Source organism: Narcine bancroftii, chromosome 1, assembly GCF_036971445.1.
Source record: "Narcine bancroftii isolate sNarBan1 chromosome 1, sNarBan1.hap1, whole genome shotgun sequence".
In the NCBI taxonomy this organism is placed as follows: Eukaryota; Metazoa; Chordata; class Chondrichthyes; order Torpediniformes; family Narcinidae; genus Narcine; species Narcine bancroftii.
Window position 1 is genome coordinate 200033560 of NC_091469.1, and position 20270 is coordinate 200053829.

The 20270-nt window shown below is 43.2% G+C and overlaps 1 protein-coding gene and 1 long non-coding RNA gene across 5 annotated transcripts in view; one reads left to right on the top strand and one right to left on the bottom strand.

The window, feature by feature from the left end:
• The window catches only part of LOC138737369 (LIM/homeobox protein LMX-1.2), a 207771-nt gene extending 190950 nt beyond the window's left edge, over window positions 1–16821 (bottom strand). Inside the window, exons 1-4 of one of the 3 annotated variants that reach the window (XM_069888118.1) lie at window positions 15550–16821; window positions 14023–14138; window positions 10067–10189; window positions 9438–9624 (exon numbers count right to left, since the gene is read on the bottom strand). In XM_069888118.1, coding sequence (XP_069744219.1) covers window positions 9438–9624; window positions 10067–10136 — 257 coding nt within the window. In that variant the 5' untranslated portion in view covers window positions 10137–10189; window positions 14023–14138; window positions 15550–16821. Of the gene's footprint in view, window positions 1–9437; window positions 9625–10066; window positions 10782–14022; window positions 14139–15549 lie in introns of those variants that run through there. The other 2 variants (XM_069888123.1, XM_069888129.1) reach the window with 2 other exon arrangements.
• The window catches only part of LOC138737446 (uncharacterized), a 52353-nt gene continuing 42954 nt past the window's right edge, over window positions 10872–20270 (top strand). For both annotated transcript variants that reach the window (XR_011340931.1, XR_011340928.1), the window contains exons 1-2: window positions 10872–10943; window positions 11205–11268. This is a non-coding gene — a long non-coding RNA (uncharacterized lncRNA). The remainder of the gene's footprint in view (window positions 10944–11204; window positions 11269–20270) is intronic.

Consider the following 20270-nt stretch of genomic DNA (forward strand, 5'->3'; position numbering starts at 1 on the left):
AGCAAAAAATTAGTCTCTTACCTCTATATCGGCTCCTTCTTTTGCTGATGGGAGAAATAATTTTCCCAGATAACAGGAAGTTTTTGTTTGTTCAGTAAATTGAGAAATAGTTATGTTTTCAAGTACCAGCAGTATAAACATAGAGGGAAGTGGGTGTATTCTCATCCTGCCAACCTTAACACAATTCCCTAATATTAAGCTCTCCCCAAAAATTCTTCACACTCCTGAACCAGCTTCACAACAGCTGCTGTGTGAGGAGGAGAGTGGCTGGGGGGCAAGAAACAAGCGAAGGTTAATCGAAATCTGGTGAAGAAAATCTGCGAATATTTAGAAACTTTGAAAGCAGATGCTGCTGTCAGTCAGAGTGGAGTGACATTGACATGGGATGGGGCTGAGGTTGTAACGTGGAATGCTAGATTATGACTTTGAATACATTGGTGGAAGAATGAGAAATGGAATGCAATCCAAGCAGGCTTTTTGCACTGAGGTTGGGTGAGACAGGAGCTCGAAGACAAGGGTTAAGGGTGAAAGGTGAAATTCTTAAAGGGTACATTGGGGGAACCTCTTCATGCAGAGGGTGGTAAAACCGAGGAACAAGCTGTCAGCTAAAATGGTGAATGTGGGCTCAATTACAACATTTAAGAAAAATTTATACAGGTACATGGATGGAAGTGATGTGGAGGGCTATGTTTGGTGCTGGTCAATGGGACTAAACAGAATAATATTTTGGCACAGACTAGATGGGCCAAAGGGCCTGTTTCTATGCTGTTATGTTCTATGGAATAACAGTTGGAGCCCCAATGCATATTTGCATATCAAAACAGCTCAGAAATGCACAGAGAACCATAACTTTTAAATCCAGAGTTCTCGAAGTTAATCTTACAGTTTTGATTTAATTATTTTACCAACTTACATGCATTTCTATTTTTTGAAAATTTTTTTTCAGGTTTAATTCTTTCCAGAAAGGAATTTGAACAATTTGTGGTAGAAATGTAAAGAATTAGATACAAAATGGAGATGACGTTAGCAGTTGGTCTTTTATGTCCATGGGAAAGGGCAGTATAGATTTTGTGGCCTTTTTAAATGTATTCTGTTCTTGGCCTAAGATATTATGATAAAGTTGTTGAGATTCTACACCACAGAACCAGACCCTTTGACTAAACTTGCCTATGCAGATTGAGCCAATCCTATTTTCCGGTTTTCAGCCCATATTCATGTCTGTTCCATGTACCAATCTAAATGCATTTTAAATGGTACAATTGTCCCCATCTCCACCACTTACTCTGACAGCTCATTAGTTACCCAGCATCAGGGGTACAGTGCTAACTTTTTAGGTGCCAGAGCTCACCAAAAACGGCGTCAAGGTGCCAGATCTGCCCCGTGAGGTGCCAGAGCGGCATTCCGGACAGCTCCGGCAGCATTGCACCCTTGCCCACCATCCTCAATGAGAAGGAGGTACCTCTCAGGTTTCTTTAAATCTTTCCCTCTCACCTTAAATTTATGCCCATTAGTTTTAGATTCCCCTACCCTGGAAAAAGACTGACTACCTACCTTATGATTTTATAAGGCTTCCCGTAGTCTCCACCATTCCAGGAGGAAAATTGCCAGCCTATTAGATCGAGACTGGTAAATATAGGTCTGTGTCAGTCTCAGAAAGGAGTGTACAATCCAAGAGCATCATAAAAGAGGGACTATGATTATTCTCATGGTGTCCGAAGCACATCTCCTACTTCGCCGGGACAGAACAGAAGTTTATGCAGCTACTTTACAGGTCTGCGGACCCAGGTTTGATCCTGACCTCAGGTTTTAAGTTTTACATTTCAGTTTATTTGCACGTTATACCTGGTACAAGGTGGAGCTTGCACTTTCTCCCTGAGTCTGCATGGGTGCATGGCTTTCTCTCCCTTATCCTAAGGATGTGCTTATGAGTTAAATGGCATTATCCTTTGGCGTAAGCAAGCCACAAAAAAAATCAAAGGAGACTCGATGGGCAGCTGAAGGAGAATAAGTGGCAGGTAATGAGAGTAGTAAGGAGAGGGGAGGATGGAACTGGAAGGATCATTCTGCTGGAAGACAGCACAAATTCAATGAATTAATTGGCCTCTTTCTGTCATCAGCTAATTAGAAGTGATATAATTGGGCCTCCTTTTTCTATCGTAAATGGAAATGATTGGAAAGTTCCCTGCAGATGCTCCAATCCAAAATGATAATTTTCTTTATTTAATGGCAAAGTGTCTCATTCTCATTCCTTCCCAATTGCTCTATATGCCCTTGAACTAAGTGTCTTGGTGCAGGGCAATTAACAATCAGTTATTTAGGAATGGGTCTGGAATAAAATCTACCCGTGGAGGCTGCCTGACCAACTGAATTCTTCCTGCAGCTCAATCTCTTCATCCTTTTTGCCTGCTTTGAAGATTAACCCTATTTATAGAAATTAATGAAGGTGATAAGTAATATGTGACTGCAGAATTCCTCCAGCAAACTTCCTGACTGCTGTCTAATCCAGGAGTTAGTCGGCTCAGGAGCTATAATAATCAAGGTATGTCAGCCTGCTCTGCTCCACCATGCTTACACCCAACTTTCTGATGATGAAGTCGTATTGGTGCATAGGTGGGTGAAAACAGCAAGAATTGTACTATTACTGTAATGGTCACAGAAGGAATTAGAACCTGAGCCAATCGGAATTCTTCTCTACTTTAACATTCCCTTGGGGTCAAGAATGACTTGCTTCCACAACAGTTTTGTGTGTTCTGAGAGAGTTGATGAGACGGCTGGTGCTTAACAAGATGGATGGTTAAATAAAAAGGAAAATAATGCCTTCAATCCACGGCTTACACTGTGCAGCGAATGAATGGATGTGTCCAAGATGCTCAGCCAACCAAGGATCCCTATGACATATGAAGAGGAGGGAACTTTATTGCCAGAGGACTATACTGGGGCACAGGGGCAGGCTGGTCAAGAACTTCTGCCTGCTAAACAACCCAGTTCCAACTCACTATCATGCCTAAACAACAAGAAGTCCAAAGGCCACATGCTGGTTAAAATACAAGCAATGTCTCAGCTGCATATAGTATTCCTGCTGGAATTCTTCACTGTTATCGATTAAAATCAGAATCAATAAACTATTTGCTGGAGTCAGAGGAAGAAAATGAACTGTCAATATTTCAGATCAGAACCCTTCATGAGTACTGAGAGTGCAGGGTGGGGGGGTGGGAGATGGCCAGTTTAATGAGGATTGGACGGAGGTTAGTAAGAGGTTGGGGAACCAAAGTGGCAAAGACAAGTGCTGAGGAAGGAGATGTGGCTCCAGTAGTGAGTCATTGCCAGATGGGGGGTAGCAGTGCTCAAGATCAGTAGTCACCACTGAGGGGGGGAGCAGTGAGAGAGGATCTCACAAAACTCCCATCAAAAGGAAGAGAAAAACCTCTTCATGTCTAGAGGAGACCACTTGGAGTCAGAATCAAGTTCACAATCTCACCTCCCACACCTGGAAGCAGAGGACATACCATGGGACTTCACACATGCTGGAAGCACGAAAGAATAGCAATAAAAATCTGATCCTATAGTTTCCTCCTCTGCCTGCTTCCAAGCTGTATCCTGTATCTTCAGGAAGAACCCTTCATCTGGACCCATAATGGAGGTGGTCATCATTACTCAATAACTCCAAGAAAAATGCAGGGAGCACATGGTCATTCTTGACCTCACAAAAGCCTTTGGCACAACCAATCATCAGGGACCATGGAGAGCTCTTTTCTGATTTGGCTGCCCAGAGAAATTGTTTTCCATCTTTTGTTGTGTTTAGTGAAGACCTGTAAACTGCAATGTCATTCAATGCATCTTGAATAGGCACAATAACTGTTGTCAAGCATAGCCATGACATCACCCAACACCTTTATTAATTTTTATCCCCTGCAACACACTCCCTACTGCAATGGAGTTAAAGTACCAGATAAATAGGAAACCATTTAGCCTAAACCACCTCACCAAGGCCCAAATGAGCTGCAATAAGTTTGGGATTTGAGATCCAAGTCACATCCATTTGTTCGCTGAAGCAAACAAGTGCTAACTGTTCGTCTACAGAGCTTATACCTATAGCATTGGAGTGATAAAGTGTGTACCTATCCACTTTGGGTTTTTAAAAAATTTTCTCAAAGTGAATCCAAAGTTCCAAAGTAAATAATTTCCAGGTTGTGTTCTAAATTCCCATCAAGTCATAATTTCATTAAAAGCAGGTGCCATTTCAGTTGACTATTGACTTTAGGAGTTTCCTAATCCACCATTGTTGCATGGGTCAACCTCCCAATTTGGAAGTGCAAGATTTAATTGCAATTAAAAATGGTGATTTTTACAAACTTTGTGCGGGTTGATCTGCTATTTCACCAGAGAAAGTCTCAGCCTCTTTGGAATGTGAACAAAATACTGTAATACCCTTCTCACACATTTAAGAGTGTCCAATAAAGAGGCATGGAAAAATAAACTGTGGGTTACCATGCTGAACATACCTACTTGTAAAAGCATTTCAAAACCAGTGCTCTTCCAAAGAACTGTTGATTTATGTGGCTGCATCCGTCCCATTAAATGTTTGTCACTGTCAGTCTGTGCTGATGTTCACAGCAGGTTGCCTTGTCATATCACACCAGGTACCATGATCCAGCAAAGGTTAATAAGTATCAGCTATTCTGCTACAGAACAGTTTACAGGTCCTAGCTTCACTGCTTAAACCTGTCAGGTCAATGTGTAACTGACTAGCGCATTCAAATTATTTTATGTCAGACCAGTGTGACATGGCAGGATTTCTCAGTTTGTTATTCCAGTATTTTAAATTTTACACTATAGACAAGCGCTTTGTTGACTCATTGGTAACTAAATGCAACCTTGGACCTGCATTAAGAAGAAAATCTTCCAGAAGCACAGAAACCTCAACAAGATTTCTCTGTGTAAGCATTTACTGCCAGTATCCAGTATCCAGGGCGATGGATTTTCATGCTGTAGCTATGAAATTCACATTGTTGCCACTAACCACTTCAGGCCCCATTGGGGAGCCCAGTCAATGCCTGACAAAAGTTGATGCAAAGCAATAGTTGTTGTCTTTTGTTTGTCGCCAGGCGTCTAACAGAGTACTATTATGCACCAGTGATTGAAGTTGCCATGTTAAACCCCAATATATAAAAAGGGTCTAAATTTTAGTGACAGCCATGAAGTGTGATAATGCAATGGATAGATATGTGGGGCTGAGCTTTTATTTTGTTTTAGAAATACTCCTCATTGATTATTTCTGGAAATCCCCAAATTTGATGAAAGAAAATCTCAACTGAAATAAGTAAAAATCCGGCTTAAGTCAGAAACTTGTGCAAAAGCAGAGATGCAGCGAAACAAACAGAGCCTTTGTGTTATGAAGGCATGGAACTAGTCACTGAATACATTTATTGGAGACTTCTGATCAGAGAATTCAGACTAAGCACTCTACCACAGTCAACCTAGACAGCGCCGCATATTTGTGCAAACAAGTGTTTGCAAATAGTTACCATTCTGAGGTATTCCAAAAGGTTAGACATCCAACAGCTCCATTACCAATCAGAACAAAATCCATGCTGTTTCTTAAATGTACAGCTCGAATTGAATTTCTTACCACAGAATCAAACAATTCAATTATAATGATTCAATCATCTTATGTCAATCAAAAGTCCCTAGTTATACCCTTCTGCTATTTTTTTTAAAATTACCTGTTATCTACAATAAACAATATATACAACCTAATCTTAAGTTTCTGGCACATCTTTTGATTAAATTACACTTTATCCAACTGTTTCACAACATACATTATGGCCACTTTGAAATGTTTACTGAAGAGAACTACATCTCTCTGGTTGAAACAAAGGTTCTAAATATGGGTCACAATTTAAACATCCAAACAACTGTCCCAAGAAAAACTTTTTACCCGTTACTTACTTTTTTTGTTGCTGGATTTTATGTTCGATGTTAATAATAATAAGTCACATTAGAATTTTCGTGAAAATAAAAGAACTAAAACGATACTAACAACCGTGTAAAATTAATTCAGGAAGTAGAATTAAAATATTGCATGTGTAAACCGTACATTCCTTTAATCAGATTGCCATGCGAGGATTCACTCTCGCTGGAATGGTTAATACACACTGCTGATCCCCGACATGACTCACCGATTCTATGCGCACAGTTATTTTTAAAAAAGCGTTCGTTTGCTTTTGTGTATTTGTTTGTCGAGTCCTCACAAATTTGATCAGGTTTTAATTGTTTTGGTTATTTGCCCGATGTTGAAGTTAAAACGAATATGGGTGAATAAATCCACCGGCCTAAATGGTATGAATAAAACTAGCCTCACTGTTGCAGAGAGAGAGATCACTGGCTTAACATTTCAAAACTTGGTTTTGGGTCCTGCAGTGTTAACCCCTCTCCTTAATGCTAAAGTGAAGTGGTCGGTCACTGGAGTAAAAGAACCATGTCTGCAGGGTTGGCCCTCCCGTCCGCTCCGTATAACCGGTCTCATTCCTGGCAATGAAAAAGCAGCAGCCAGCCACCTGAAGGAAACTGGCCGTGTTCCCAACGTGCTAAAAGCATACAGTCGAGTGTGCTCTGTTTGAGAACAGGATCACAGTCTGGCCCTCAGGAATGTCATGTCAAAGGATGTCTCCAAGTTCAACGAGTTCTAGTTAAGCGGGTTTCAAGTTAAACTTTTCAAAATTTCAAATCCAGACAGCGATTTCAGCCTGGAACGTTTCGAAGGTAGAAATCCCCCACTTGTCCAAAGGTCAGTTGGACTTCATTTAATCACGGAGATAGCACCGGCCTATCCTCGTCATGTTACATAACCAATAGCTCTTATACATCACTTGAGTTCTTGGAATTTGGGAATTTCAAAAGCGCCCTTTTTCTCGTAAGGCGGGATACATCAGCGGCCTGGAAATTTCTGGGCTCCATTGATATCAAAATTGCCACGCCGTTTCCAAAGCAGCGCATCGAGACAATTCGACTCTCAGAGACACTTAAACAACTCACGATCAACTTCTCCGGGAGAAAATGAAATTGGTTCGTGTCGTTCAATTAATTCACACCTTTCTCCTTTCAACCTCCCCCCCACACACACACACATCTCCATGTCCCCAACATCCCCCCTCCCCCACACACATTGGCCCCATGGGCACCGTCCCCTCTAGACGCGACAACCCCTTACCTCCCCGCGCACCTCCTTCCCAGTGCATTCTCACCCCTTCCGCTCTCCCTTCTCCACCACTTTCTCCCAGGAACATTTACTGAATTATATAATTAAACGCGAAAGGTTTTATTCGGGTTTGAAACGACAGAATCGACATTCGAAACTAAAAAGAACTCTACGATTACGAGCGGATTTGCCTAAAATTGTAACTAATAAATCATAACGTTCAAACAGTCAGACAACATAATATACATGATTATTTTGTAAAATGTAATTAATACTGTTGCAAAAATATGTGAACAGCGCGTTTCGTTTTAATTTCACAGGTTAAATTGTGGGGAAGGGTAAACTCCAGATCCTTCAGAAAGGCCCATTTCGCTTCCACTGCTGTCTTCAGAGTTACACGGAGGTACCGTTGTTCTCTCCCTTAGATCTAGAGATGGAATATCTGCTCTTTAACGTCACGAATTGTAAAGTGGATGTTATTTTGTGGAAGGAGCGTATAGTAAAGAGATGGAAATGGCATTTATGAAGCATCGCTGCCGTTCACTCTGACTGAACGAGCAAATCTCCAGGCTTGGACCGACTTCGATGTGCACCCCCCGAAATCCATCCGAACTTTATTAAAGAGAAGTTCATCCGGCGAGTAAATCAAATCAACGGCCCATCTCAGGATGTGATTCTCTTTTGCATGTTTGGTCGCAACCCTGGAGTTTAGCTTTGAAATTGTGAAGGAAAGGTTACTTTTAAAAGTCACAAAACAGATTTTGGACTGATTTAACTCTTGGCGGAATAATTTGTAAATGATCTGCGTATTGACGACATGCGAGTGCAGTAAAAGGCGGGTTAACCGAAAGCTGACTCTCCAAAACCGAGTGCCCCCGAACCTAGAAAATGTACATTTTGTAAAAGTAAAACGGCTTCTGGGTGTTTCTTCCTCCTTGTCATCTTGATCTCACATTTTCCAAATCACGGATCTTACACTTCGACCTTCGCCAACTCAGAGCGAGCTGGCAGGTTCTGTGTCGGGAGACAGCGGTGCGATGCTCTCGGAAGCTTGGAGCGGGACAACTTGCCCCGAGTTTCTCGATTCGGGGAGCTGTGTGCGGGTACGATTTTGCGTGCGGCTTTTGCCCTTTTGGTTCTTGCTATTGGCCGCGTCTGATCTGCCACTCTTCCCTCGAAGAAGTGGGTTAACGTGACGATGAAGAGGCAAGGTGACTATTTATTTCACTTCACCATAAACAGCAAATTTTCAAAATGAGAATTAAAGATAAAGCGCTCGCCCGACACCTGTAAGTGGGAACACGAGCTCGCATTTTATTCCACTCTAAACCCTAACAGCGCCGGGCACAAACCAAATACGCTCAGATTGTTTTGGGTTTAACTGTTACTAAGTGTGAATAAGCATCGTTCAGACCTTGTGGTCGATATTGCTTCGAAAAACTTCTTCCATACGCAAATATAATTAAAACGCAACACCTCCGTTTCAATTGTACAGGGAATTTTTGTCTTCACAAATACAACGCGTGTGGAAACAACAATATGATCCATGCTGCGTCCAGTAAATACGTCTGTCCGCGACTAATTCTCGGTTAGGTGACTAATAATGAAACAAATTTGGGCAATAAGGTTATCAGAGACGAAGGACAACTGGACATGAAAACCCCCAGCAACTTCGGCCAACAGAAATGGTCAATGCATTAGGGTTAAATAGTCAAATGCAACAAATAAATGGATCGTTCGGCCTGGAATAATCCAGAAGAAAAAAAAATCCTTTTATCCATATAGAAATACACATTTCAAACAAATCCAATCATGTACCCAAACAATGTCGATGAACAACGCACCGCTAGTTAAAGGTCACGAAACTGGTCATTGCAAATCCGTTGACTAAAGCAGTTAAAAGACCTTAAACACACATAGTCAAAATCCTGAAAATTTTGAATTGATAAGGATGTAGGTAGAACTACAATTAAAAAATTAATATTTTCAGGCCTGAAAAATTTTGTAACGATTATTTGTGATCTTATATATATACTCTAATATACATTCCTATATAAATATATTTACAATAATAAACACTTAAATGACTGTGAATGGGGGGGGGGGTATCACCTCACTGTAATTTCAAAGAAGAGTGGGGTTGTGGTTTCATGTCAGACAAGGCCCTAAAGCCAAATTATTAAAGACTAAATATTGCAGTCTCTTTGCATTTTTTGAAATGAGATATGGATAAACTTACTGTTCATAGTCGGGTTTGCAGTAAAGTTTTCTGTCGCGAAAATAACAGCTCCTGGTGAGTGGTTGTTGACATACTGTACACTGCAAGCAATGTTCATGCCAGGAAGCTTCGTTAACTCGCATCAGAAAGCGGTCTTCTATGGGTCGCTGACAGCCGTTACAAACTTCCTTATGTTTGCATCCAGAATCTGAAGGACAATATTATTTTTTAAATCCTCACAGACTTTTGAATCGTTATAAATCGAAGTGGTTATTCCTAAAACAAGCATCGATCCATGTCTCCCAACAAACATAACCGGTTAATAACCCCCCCGGCTTTTCTGTTCTACGATACAAAGATCAGTTCGGTGACAGTTCCACAGAATGTGTCGCGTTAAAGCAAAGCGATCCGGAAAATAAAATAAACAATTACTGCAACATTTCCGAAGGTCCCCACACAGTCGTGTTTGTATTTATCGAATCTGTTATCAGTATGCTCCATCCAACCTTGAAACATCCTGGATAAACACAATATCTGCAATCCCTCCTTTGCCCTGTTATTGCAAAGTCAACTGTAGCTTCATTACGATATGACAGCAATGACTGACTTTTTTTTAAAAAAGACATAAACTTCATAAAGTGTTTATTTACCGAGTAGCATTCCCAGGGTGGTCGGACCTGAACGTAAAGGGAGTTCCTCCATTTTTGTCCCGTCCAACATCTTCGAGCAGTCGGAAGTTCTTCTGTTCAGGCACCTAACCTGGGATTCGTGACCTGTTGTGAGAGCAATCCTTAAGATCACTATTACCACAGCACAACACGGCGGCTCAGCAACTCGCAGCTCCAACTTTTAATGGGAACTATAAGTGCAATCAATCCTATTTGCAGCAAACGCTCACATGCACAGACGGGGAGAGGGGAGAAGGGAGAGGGGGGGGGGTGGAGCGGGGGGATGGGGTAAAGCTTTTTAACTTGGGATTCGTGGTAATTGATCGCTGGTCTGCAAGTCAGTCAACACTTGTACCGTTTTTTTTTCCAAGGGGGATTTCTCTTAAATAGACGTCCACTGTTAGCACCTGAAGGAAAGCCACAGGCTGCAGCTCAATGGGACAAAGTTGCAATCCAATCTACTCGTGCTGGGGGTTTAAAAGAAGGAAACTTAAATAGGAGGAAATCTCAAAAGAAGCAGGCTGAAGATTTCCCCTGGATGTTCGGATGTGAATGTTCCATGGAGCGTTCTCTCCAGCGAGTTGGTATTGAGTCGGAAAGGGAGGGAGGGAGGGAGGGAAGGAGGAAGGGAAGGAGGGAGGTTAGGAGGGAGGAGAAGAGGAGGAGGGGAGGGGAAGGAGGGAAAGGGGGAGGAGGTTTGCTCGGCGCACGGATACACACGCCAGCACGCCGGCGCTGCGCCCCTTCTTGACATTTCAGCGTGTCCCCGCCCGCTGTAACAGTGCGCCAATGTGATGGGCCGTTTCCAGTGTGACAGTCCCCGCCGATAAATAGGGCGTCCCTCCAATACTCAGACCAGGTGAGCAATATTTCACTTTTATTTTCATTGCTTTGATGATTTTATATATATATATTATATAAATGATCATAGTTCAGATTCATGTTAAAACCCATTAAAACTGAGAAAATTTGCAATCAGGGTTTAGTTTTTAAAATGTACTAATTTGATGTAATGTCACAATAGATGTGGCAAACTCCGCGTTTCTTTCCTTGAAATGTGAACTGGCGTTAGTGACGAGTTAATTGTTTCGGAAATTCTGTGTTTTTGTTTATGTTAAAGTGACAGGGAAGGAAATCGTTAAACGGGGCCAATTGCTACCCAGAGACCGTCACAGATGTGAAAGGTGAGAGTTTTAGCGATTCAGAAATGGTATTTTTGGCGTTGCAGATGTGCTTATTCATAGCGTGGTCAGATTAGACCAGTGCATTATTCTGAATTCTAAAACACAGAAAGGTTTAAATATTTTATTGAAATCTGCGCCACAGCTCTCCACGAAAAGCCCAGAAGCGATTATTTTCTCAATGTTCAAAAGCACCATTAATATTTTAAACAGTGGCACCCCGAGCTACAAAAATAATTTGCCCATTTGACCCGGTTTTTACCAGCCAGGAGTATTAACTGGCATCGAAATACTATTGTCGCCGAACATTTTAACTTTAAGGTCGCTAACGGGTCCCTTTTGGTGCTGGCGGTTACCACGAAAAAAATATAAGGCCCAGTGATTCTGAACTTTACATCGGCATTTGACGGGAATAAACTGACATCGCCTGCAAGATTGGGGAGACGGGAAGGACCCGCACGAGCGCAGTCAGTATCCACACATTGCGAACAGAGAGAATGACCTGGTGTCATTCACTCTTCAGACAGGGATATTACAGGCAACATCACAGTTATCCAGAATATGGGAGGGGGAAGGGGGTTTCTTTTTCACGTCGTTATGTCAGAAATCTACATGTTTTTGGAAAGTCGACCACTTTCTTTAACAAGTTGTCGGAAAATGTCAGTGCGGATGGTAAAGGACCGGTGATCCGGGAGATGATATTTTGGATCCTTTCCTTTATTTGTTCGCCCCAGCTTTTAGCATTTGACGGTCTTGAGATTTCAATTGAAATATATGTTTTACTTATGTATCTGAATTTCATAAATGTGTCTTTAGTACAAAAACGTTGACTGTGTAAAATTCAGCGCCGAGCCATTGATCTCTATCCGAGCCGACTCCTGATATTTTCCCCTTTGAAATGAATAATGGTTAGAAGTGAAAGAATAATGTTTGTTGGATCTTGGGGATTTTTCTTTCCCGCGGCCGAGAGAACATTGCACCCTGTGGTATTTGAGCCGAGGCTGTGCGCGACATGCACGCGTTCGTTGAGTTAAGGGGACGCTCCTTTGGATGGTTGTAGGTCAAGCGGTTAGGTAACAAAGGTTCCTTTGGTCAGACATGTTCCGCACCCACCCTTCACATGTTTCGAAGAGGAGGCTATCTTTAATGTTCGTTTAACTCATGAGTCAAGTGAATGGGACAGGTTAGCACGGGAACAGCGGGGTCGCAGAGCACTGGACCCTTGACTTTAAGCAATAATCCTTCCTTGCTTCCACATGTACTGTCTAAAATTTACATTAGAGGGACTTAAAGGAAATTAAACTCCTCAATATTTTTCTGCATCTGGGAGGAGAATACCTATGCCTTTGAACGCTGCATCACAAACTCTCCCTGCACGAAATGTCACACGATCTTATCTAAATGTCCATGCTCGAAGAATAAGTCGGGCCCATTAAAAGGGGTGTGGATTCGCAGTTATTAAATTCTAATTGGCATCCTGGGGAAATCGTTCGCCTTTTAAAGATCATAAAAATCTCACATTAATTTTAATATCTAGTTATTATGTGTATTGTTTGTGGTAATGACGGTCAATTATTATAACTTTAAAATAATTTTAATAGACAAATTATATTCTTTTTCTCAATCTGTTCTTCAAAATAATCATTCCCACCCTGTCAAATTTACTAACGATTGTTACTAACATCGTTTAACGATTGTTCTGCATTCTGAAACGAATGACGGTGTTTAGCCGATGCACCAACGTCTGCTTCATTACACCCGCCGGAAAACTGGGTACATGGGAACTCGGGCGTGTTTATCGCTTCCATTGCAACATCTTTGCTTTTGGAAAATTTGATATCCAGCGTTAACGTTTATGGAATTTGTAAGTTTAGCTCTCGTTCATTTCACTGATCGTTTCATTATTTTAAATTTTAATGCGATAAACAATCGTTTGAATATATTTCTAATTTTTCCATCCCTTCTTTTCTATATCCCCCTTTAAAGCAACTTGTATCGCTTCTGATTCCATCGATATTAGTACTGGCACTGTACGGGACAAAGACATTTTGAGAATGCATTTATTTATGGCAGGGCTGCGCCTTTTTTTTTACTTTTAAAAAATCACAGACTGTCATTATCGTTAAATAAATTGAAAGTTCGAACCACAGGATAATAAAAAGAACAATCTGCTGGGGGAACTCAGCGGGTCGACCAGTATCGGCCGGACAAAATGAATTTCGGTCGGAACCGTTCATCAGGATTCTCAGCTCCAAGTTCTTTCTCTCCCACTGATGCTGCTCGACCCGCTGAGCTTCTCCAGCAGTGTGTGTGTGTGTGTTTTGTGGCAGATTTTAGTAGCTGCAACCTCAATATGTCTCCAGAATAAAACCATACCTTGATTTCCAATTAAACATCCAAATTCGGCCTTAGAAACACTGAATGAAGTAACACGTGTTTTATTTTTAATTTTGCAAAAAGAAAACGCGTTGTTTTCTCGGGTTTGGCTCATGTTGGAATTTACGGGAAAACTTTAATCACGCTAGATTCGCATGCAGCGAACTGTCTTTACAATGAACATTTTGCTCCATAAAAAAGGATCTAAATGGATATATCCTTCCAGTACCTCCTCTGTGAATTTTGAAGCAGTTTTATCTGACCTATAATTCAGGTCAGGTTTTAATTTGTGGCATACCAAATGATTACACATTGCCCAATCCAACTGGTTAGCACTGTATCAAAGAGCAGAGATAGATCCGAAATGGATTGCTTCAGTACCTCAATTTCTGAAAATTATCAACTCTTCAGCAAGTGTCCTGGGAGGCGAATGATGCCAACAAAGCACATTCGGACCGGTGCGCCCTCCGCCGGCCCAGTAGTGGCAATACATTGACCTGTTCCGACAACAATGGAAACACAAGTGTTAAGACACCAGTAACACTGACACACAAAGACAATTCCCATTTCGAGCGAAATGACGTCTTTTTGGGGGCAACATTCTCCTTCACAGCCGATAACTCATTAATGGTAAAGAGGCGAAATAATTTAGATTAAGCTCCTTGTATTGATGTGTGTTTGCGCTTGTATCTGTTAGTGCACATATTCGTCTCTATATATGCGTATGTGCGTGTGTGTCTGTCTGTGTGTGTCTGTAAGAGTGTGTCTATGTCTGTATGAGTGTGTGTCTATATGAGTGTGTGTCTGTATGAGTGTGTGTCTGGATGAGTTTGTGTATGTGTCTGTAAGAGTGTGTGTCTCTCTGTGTGTCTGTGTCTGTATGAGTTTGTGTATGTGTCTGTAAGAGTGTGTGTCTGTGTGTGTGTGTATCTGTATGAGTGTGTGTCTGTATGAGTTTGTGTGTGTGTCTGTAAGAGTGTATGTCTCTCTGTGTGTCTGTGTCTGTATGAGTGTGTGTCTGTATGAGTTTGTGTGTGTGTCTGTAAGAGTGTATGTCTCTCTGTGTGTCTGTGTCTGTATGAGTGTGGGTCTTTATGAGTGTGTGTGTCTCTCTGTGTGTTTGTGTCTGTATGAGTGTGTGTGTCTGTACGAGTCTGTGTGTCTCTGTGTGTGTGTGTATCTGTATGAGTGTGTATCTGTATGAGTGTGTGTCTGTAAGAGTGTGTGTCTGTGTGTGTGTGTATCTGTATGAGTGTGTGTCTGTATGAGTTTGTGTGTGTGTCTGTAAGAGTGTATGTCTCTCTGTGTGTCTGTGTCTGTATGAGTGTGTGTCTTTATGAGTGTGTGTGTCTCTCTGTGTGTTTGTTTCTGTATGAGTGTGTGTGTCTGTACGAGTCTGTGTGTCTCTCTGTGTCTGTATAAGTGTGAGTGAGTGTGTGTGTGTGAGAGAGAGAAGAGAGGGAGAGAAAGAAAGAATAGATACCGCATCGTCATTAATCGAGATATCTCAATCGGGGCGGATCGAACCCTATTATTCACGGCGTGTTGAAATCAAATTTTGACAGCTACATTTAACTTTTAAAAATGATGCCAGCAAAGGCTCCTGCAATGTGCGGAGTTCAGCAGAAGGGTACTGAAACGAGCCGTGTCTTCCATTCCCACCCGTTGCCTTCCCAACTGTTTTAAACCGCACAAAAAGTACCGAAATCACTTATGTAAAAAAAATACACTGCATATAAAACAAAAAGAAAACTCCTGCGGAAATAATACACCGGCCACTGATTCACTCTGCGCAGCTGCTGTCTGAACCATTAAATCTTTCCAACATCCTCAGCTTTTAATTTAAAAAAAACATCGGCCACTTCCAATGGGCGAGAAGCCGCTATAAATTTGATATTTTTTGCTTACTTTCTTGAGTTGATTTGTAGGCGTCGTTATGTCTCTAGTTGTAACCTTGTATGTCCCACGCACAATATTTCCCACACGTGCTTCCTTTGTACGTAACGCCTTTAAAATGCCGCGTTGTGGTTTAAGTATGTATTCGGAATATTTGCGGGCTGTATTTCTCCAGTGTCAGCACTTGTAGACTTTCTCTCCATCGCTTCAGCGATTGGAAATGGTTTTTTTTGTTCAGTACAACAGCGTTTCAGAAAAGCAGAACATGTGGATTCTGCAGCTTTGCTTTGATAAAAGCAAATCGGCGAGGACGCGCCGTTATTTGACAACAGGCGATCCAACGAACAATGTCCTTATTGGCCTAGAAACTTCAAATATTACACAGTAATTGCAATGTCATGCAGTGGTTTGACGTTTACGTCATCGGTGTTAGCAACAAAAAAAAAGATGAACATTAATAGCAAGGCTGAAGCAGCTATTTGCTGTTTACAGGTATATTTTATGAGCCGAACATTGCCCCACTCGCCCTGCACTCACGGAAGCGCCGACTAGCATTGGATCGACTTTACTGCGAATGAACACTGTTATAGATAGAGAATTTGGGTTAAAAAGGGTTTAAGTTAAAATGTGATGATTAGTCATAAAAGGGGGCTAACCACTGGAGTTTAGCTGGAAAATGTTACAACAGACTTGCAACAGATTTAACTACAGAGAGACATGCAGGAGCCAAAGATTGATAAAGAGTGAAAAACAGAATTTGGTGTGAGCAGAGGTCATGAATGATCGTGGTGTGCGTGACTAACAGTAATCAGGATGATTCTGCAAAAACTAACCAATTAAAGCAGTGTAGTGGAGATGCCGAAGGACAAGCAAATTGTATAAAAAACAATGCACTGTATGTATCAGGGCTTGACTTGGCGAGAAGCCGGTTGAGTCCAACTCTGCAGACTTGTGAATAAAGCTTGTCGTGTCATCGATCTTAAAGAGACTCATTTGTGAGAATTTGTGTTTCTGACAAACACCAAACGGAAAACCGGTAGAGAGAAAATTACTGAAATGATCGTTATTACCATTGCAACGACAAAACCTAGGATTAGCCCTGAACAGAGTCTGTCAAAGGGGATGTGGGGATGGAGTTAATCAGCAGGCCCGTACCATGTGAAGGAATCCTCATCCAGGAGGTGAAGTTGTATTGGAAGCCGAAACAGGAACAGCAGAACCGGGCAGAGGAGAAGCAGGGGAGGGGGTGACAGCAGGGAGACCCGTGTTGTGGAGTGTGCCGATGGGAGGGCGCTCACCTGGCTCGGGGGTAGGTTGAACGCACCTGCAGAGCGAGTGGGAGGAGCCAGACACCTTTTTTCAGTCAACCGCGGGGAGAGGACCACTTGTTACACTGGAGGGGAGGAAAGTAGAGATCACCTGTTGTAGATTGGTGCAAGGAGAGAGCCACCTGTTTTAGAGTGGGAGGAGAAGGGGGGGGGGGGGGTTGTTTGTCCCAGAATGGGACGAGGAGGAGTAATCTGCCAAAGAGCTGAGGTGGAGAGAGAGAGCGAGCTAGAGCCATGTACTACGAAGGGGAGGCGCGGTAGGCGGACCAATTGACAGTTAGTAAATGGAAATTGGTGGGAAGAAGACGTTGGGGGGGCCGCGTGTCGACGGGAAGATTCGGGAAACCCGCCGCCAGCGTGCTGGCTTCACGTCTGGTGTTATATCACTGACCCCGCCCAGCGCCAAGGTGTTCGTGTGGAAACTTTCAGATGGATTCAATTGTGAGAAAACAACCCTTCTCGCTTACTTTCATGTCGTGCAACCCGCTCGCCCCTAAATCATTGACTGGTCACTGGGATTAAAAAAAACCTCGAGGCTCATTCTGAGAAGAGTGAGCCACTATTGTTTAGAGCTTACAAAAAAATGACGGCGAATCTGCAACTTACCTAGTGTTGCCCCGGAGGTTTCGCTCGCCCGATGCTGTTGGCTATCTCAATGGAGCTTTGGGTCTCAGAGTGCCCCAGCCCTCGAGTGCGCCGTTAGAAGAAAGGCGGTCTCCAGCTAGATCCTGGCTTTCGACTGCAATGTTGTATTATCTGCACGGGAACAAATCGTATAGTGAGGTTGAAATTGTAATGGGAATCATGTATTGCAGATTCTAGAAACCAATGTGCTGGAAGAACTCAGCGCGTCGCGCAGCATCCGTAGGGGGAAAGGAGGTGTCAACGTTTGGGCTTGGAATGTTTGCCATTCTTTTTCTTCCACTGATGCCACTCAACACACTGAGTCCCGCCAGAGGATTGTTTCTTGATAGGTTACTGCCGCGGGGGGGGGGGGGGGGGGATTGGGAAATAATCCCCCTCCCTCGGCTACCATAGTAAAGAGATGCCTGGTTCTTCCTTCGAAGCAACCTTAAAACATTTAGTGTAGGTACCCTTGGCTCGTCTGCAAAGAGTTTTCTCCGTTGGTACGTTTGGCAACGAGCGCGCTTAGATGCAACGCGTTTCCTTCACATCGGTTATTGGAGGGAGGCGCTTCACCGGGAATCTGGACGTTAAACGAAGCGGGTCTTAACATCAGAACTTGAGCTAACTGATGTCCGTTGCAAGTAGCTTGCGCCAAAATGGTTGAACATATGGTACGATACCTTCGCTGCAAGAGAGGAAAGGAAATTATTGGCATTGTATATCACAGGAAGACGACAGAAAGTAGGTGGAAAATTCGGGTCTCACCCCAGGCTCGCAAGGAACCCCGAAACACCCCAAGCAAATCTCTTTGCTTCTGTTGCAAATGGGACACCACCGACGTAGACACTGTATGGGGCACATTGGGACACCACCGACGTAGACACTGTATTGGGACACAGTGGGACACCACCGACGTGTACAGTGTAGAAGACATATTGGGACACCACCGACGTATACAGTGTAATTGGACACATTAGGACACCACCGACGTAGACAGTGTAGAAGGACATATTGGGACACCACCGACGTAGACACTGTATTGGGACACATTGGGACACCACCGACGTAGACACTGTATTGGGACACATTGGGACACCAGTAACGTAGAGAGTGTAGTGGGACATATTGGGACACCACCGACGTATACAGTGTAGAAGGACATATTGGGACACCACCGACGTAGACACTGTATTGGGACACAGTGGGACACCACCAACGTAGACACTGTATTGGGACACAGTGGGACACCACCGACGTGTACAGTGTAGAAGACATATTGGGACACCACCGACGTATACAGTGTAATTGGACACATTAGGACACCACCGACGTAGACAGTGTAGAAGGACATATTGGGACACAACCGACGTAGACACTGTATTGGGACACCACTGACGTATACAGTGTAATGGTATACATTGGGACACCTCCGACGTAGACAGTGTAGAGGGACATATTGGGACACCACCGACGTATACAGTGGAATGGTTCTTCAATTCTCAACATAAGAAAAGTATGCCTCACAACTCATCTTGCAAGAGATCCTCGTTTTCCCCCATCCACCCACTTACTACCCACATATTTCACCCATCAAGTCCATTTACCCCATCTCGATGCGACTGCTCTTCACCGCTCCTCGAATGGTTCCCCTAATCACCTAATCAGGTTGCAAGTCTTTGACTCCCCACCTATCATTTCCCACCTTTATGGACCTCCCCCTCGCGCCAAGCTGGCTCTTTTTGCATTTCATTCCTTTGGAGTTAAACAAGAAAATCTGAAGAGCTGGGGTTCAGCGGAATACACAAACGTGCTGGAGAAACTGAGCAGGACACGAAGGATTCCGGCCCGAAGCGTCGACTGTCTTTTACTTTCTGCGTTTGTGTATAGTCTTTTCTTCCTTGTCTGCATCCACTTGTGCCCAACCTTTCTGTTGTCTTCCAACGCCTCCTCACTGGTTCCACTGTTCATCACCCTTCAGTTGTCCTCCGTCCACCGATCACCCCACTCCCACCCCTTTCCTCGTTATACTGACGATCTTCCCTCTCCACTCGCTCTACTCGACCCTCAATGTCAACAGTACACTTCCCCACAGATGGTGCTCGGCTCGCTGAGTTCCTTAAGAATTTCGGTTTTATTTCGTGGTCTATATTCCAGCATCGACATGTGACCTGGTGCTTAAAAGTATAATTTTACTAAAGAAACACAAGTTTTTGTTTTATGTTCGGACCCTTTCTCAAAGACCTATCCTGTCTCTATACCATCCGGGCCTCCTGACCGTATATTGGCTACACACAAGAATGAAGCCGTTCTAACCACCCGGGCGACCTGGAGCCCACTTTATGCCACTATTAATGTTTCTATCTTTAGATTGAAGGGGAGGGTGGCCGAATCCTGCAACCACCCCCTTCAATACATTTCTCCGTAGAGGATTTGCCCACCACCACCAACCTGGCGGATCGGCCTCAGTGTGGACGGCCGGGCGACATTCGGCATTCCCACGCATCGGGCCGCTTCGTGCAACTCAACCTGACCAGCCCCGCTTCAAACTGTTACTTTGCTCTCTCGCTTGACCTCTCGGCATCCTTGTTTCAAGCTGTCTTCAAAAAAAAAGACCGAGATGATTAGGCTCGCCGTCAAAATGGTTCTGCTCTCATTTTAGCTGCAAGAACAGTATTAAATAATATTTTGCCCGGTCACAAAAGCGTAGGTTCCCAACGAATTGGTAGTGGTGAGAATCGGGAGTGGGAGTACCGGGCACAGAACGGGACCCTGCCGGCA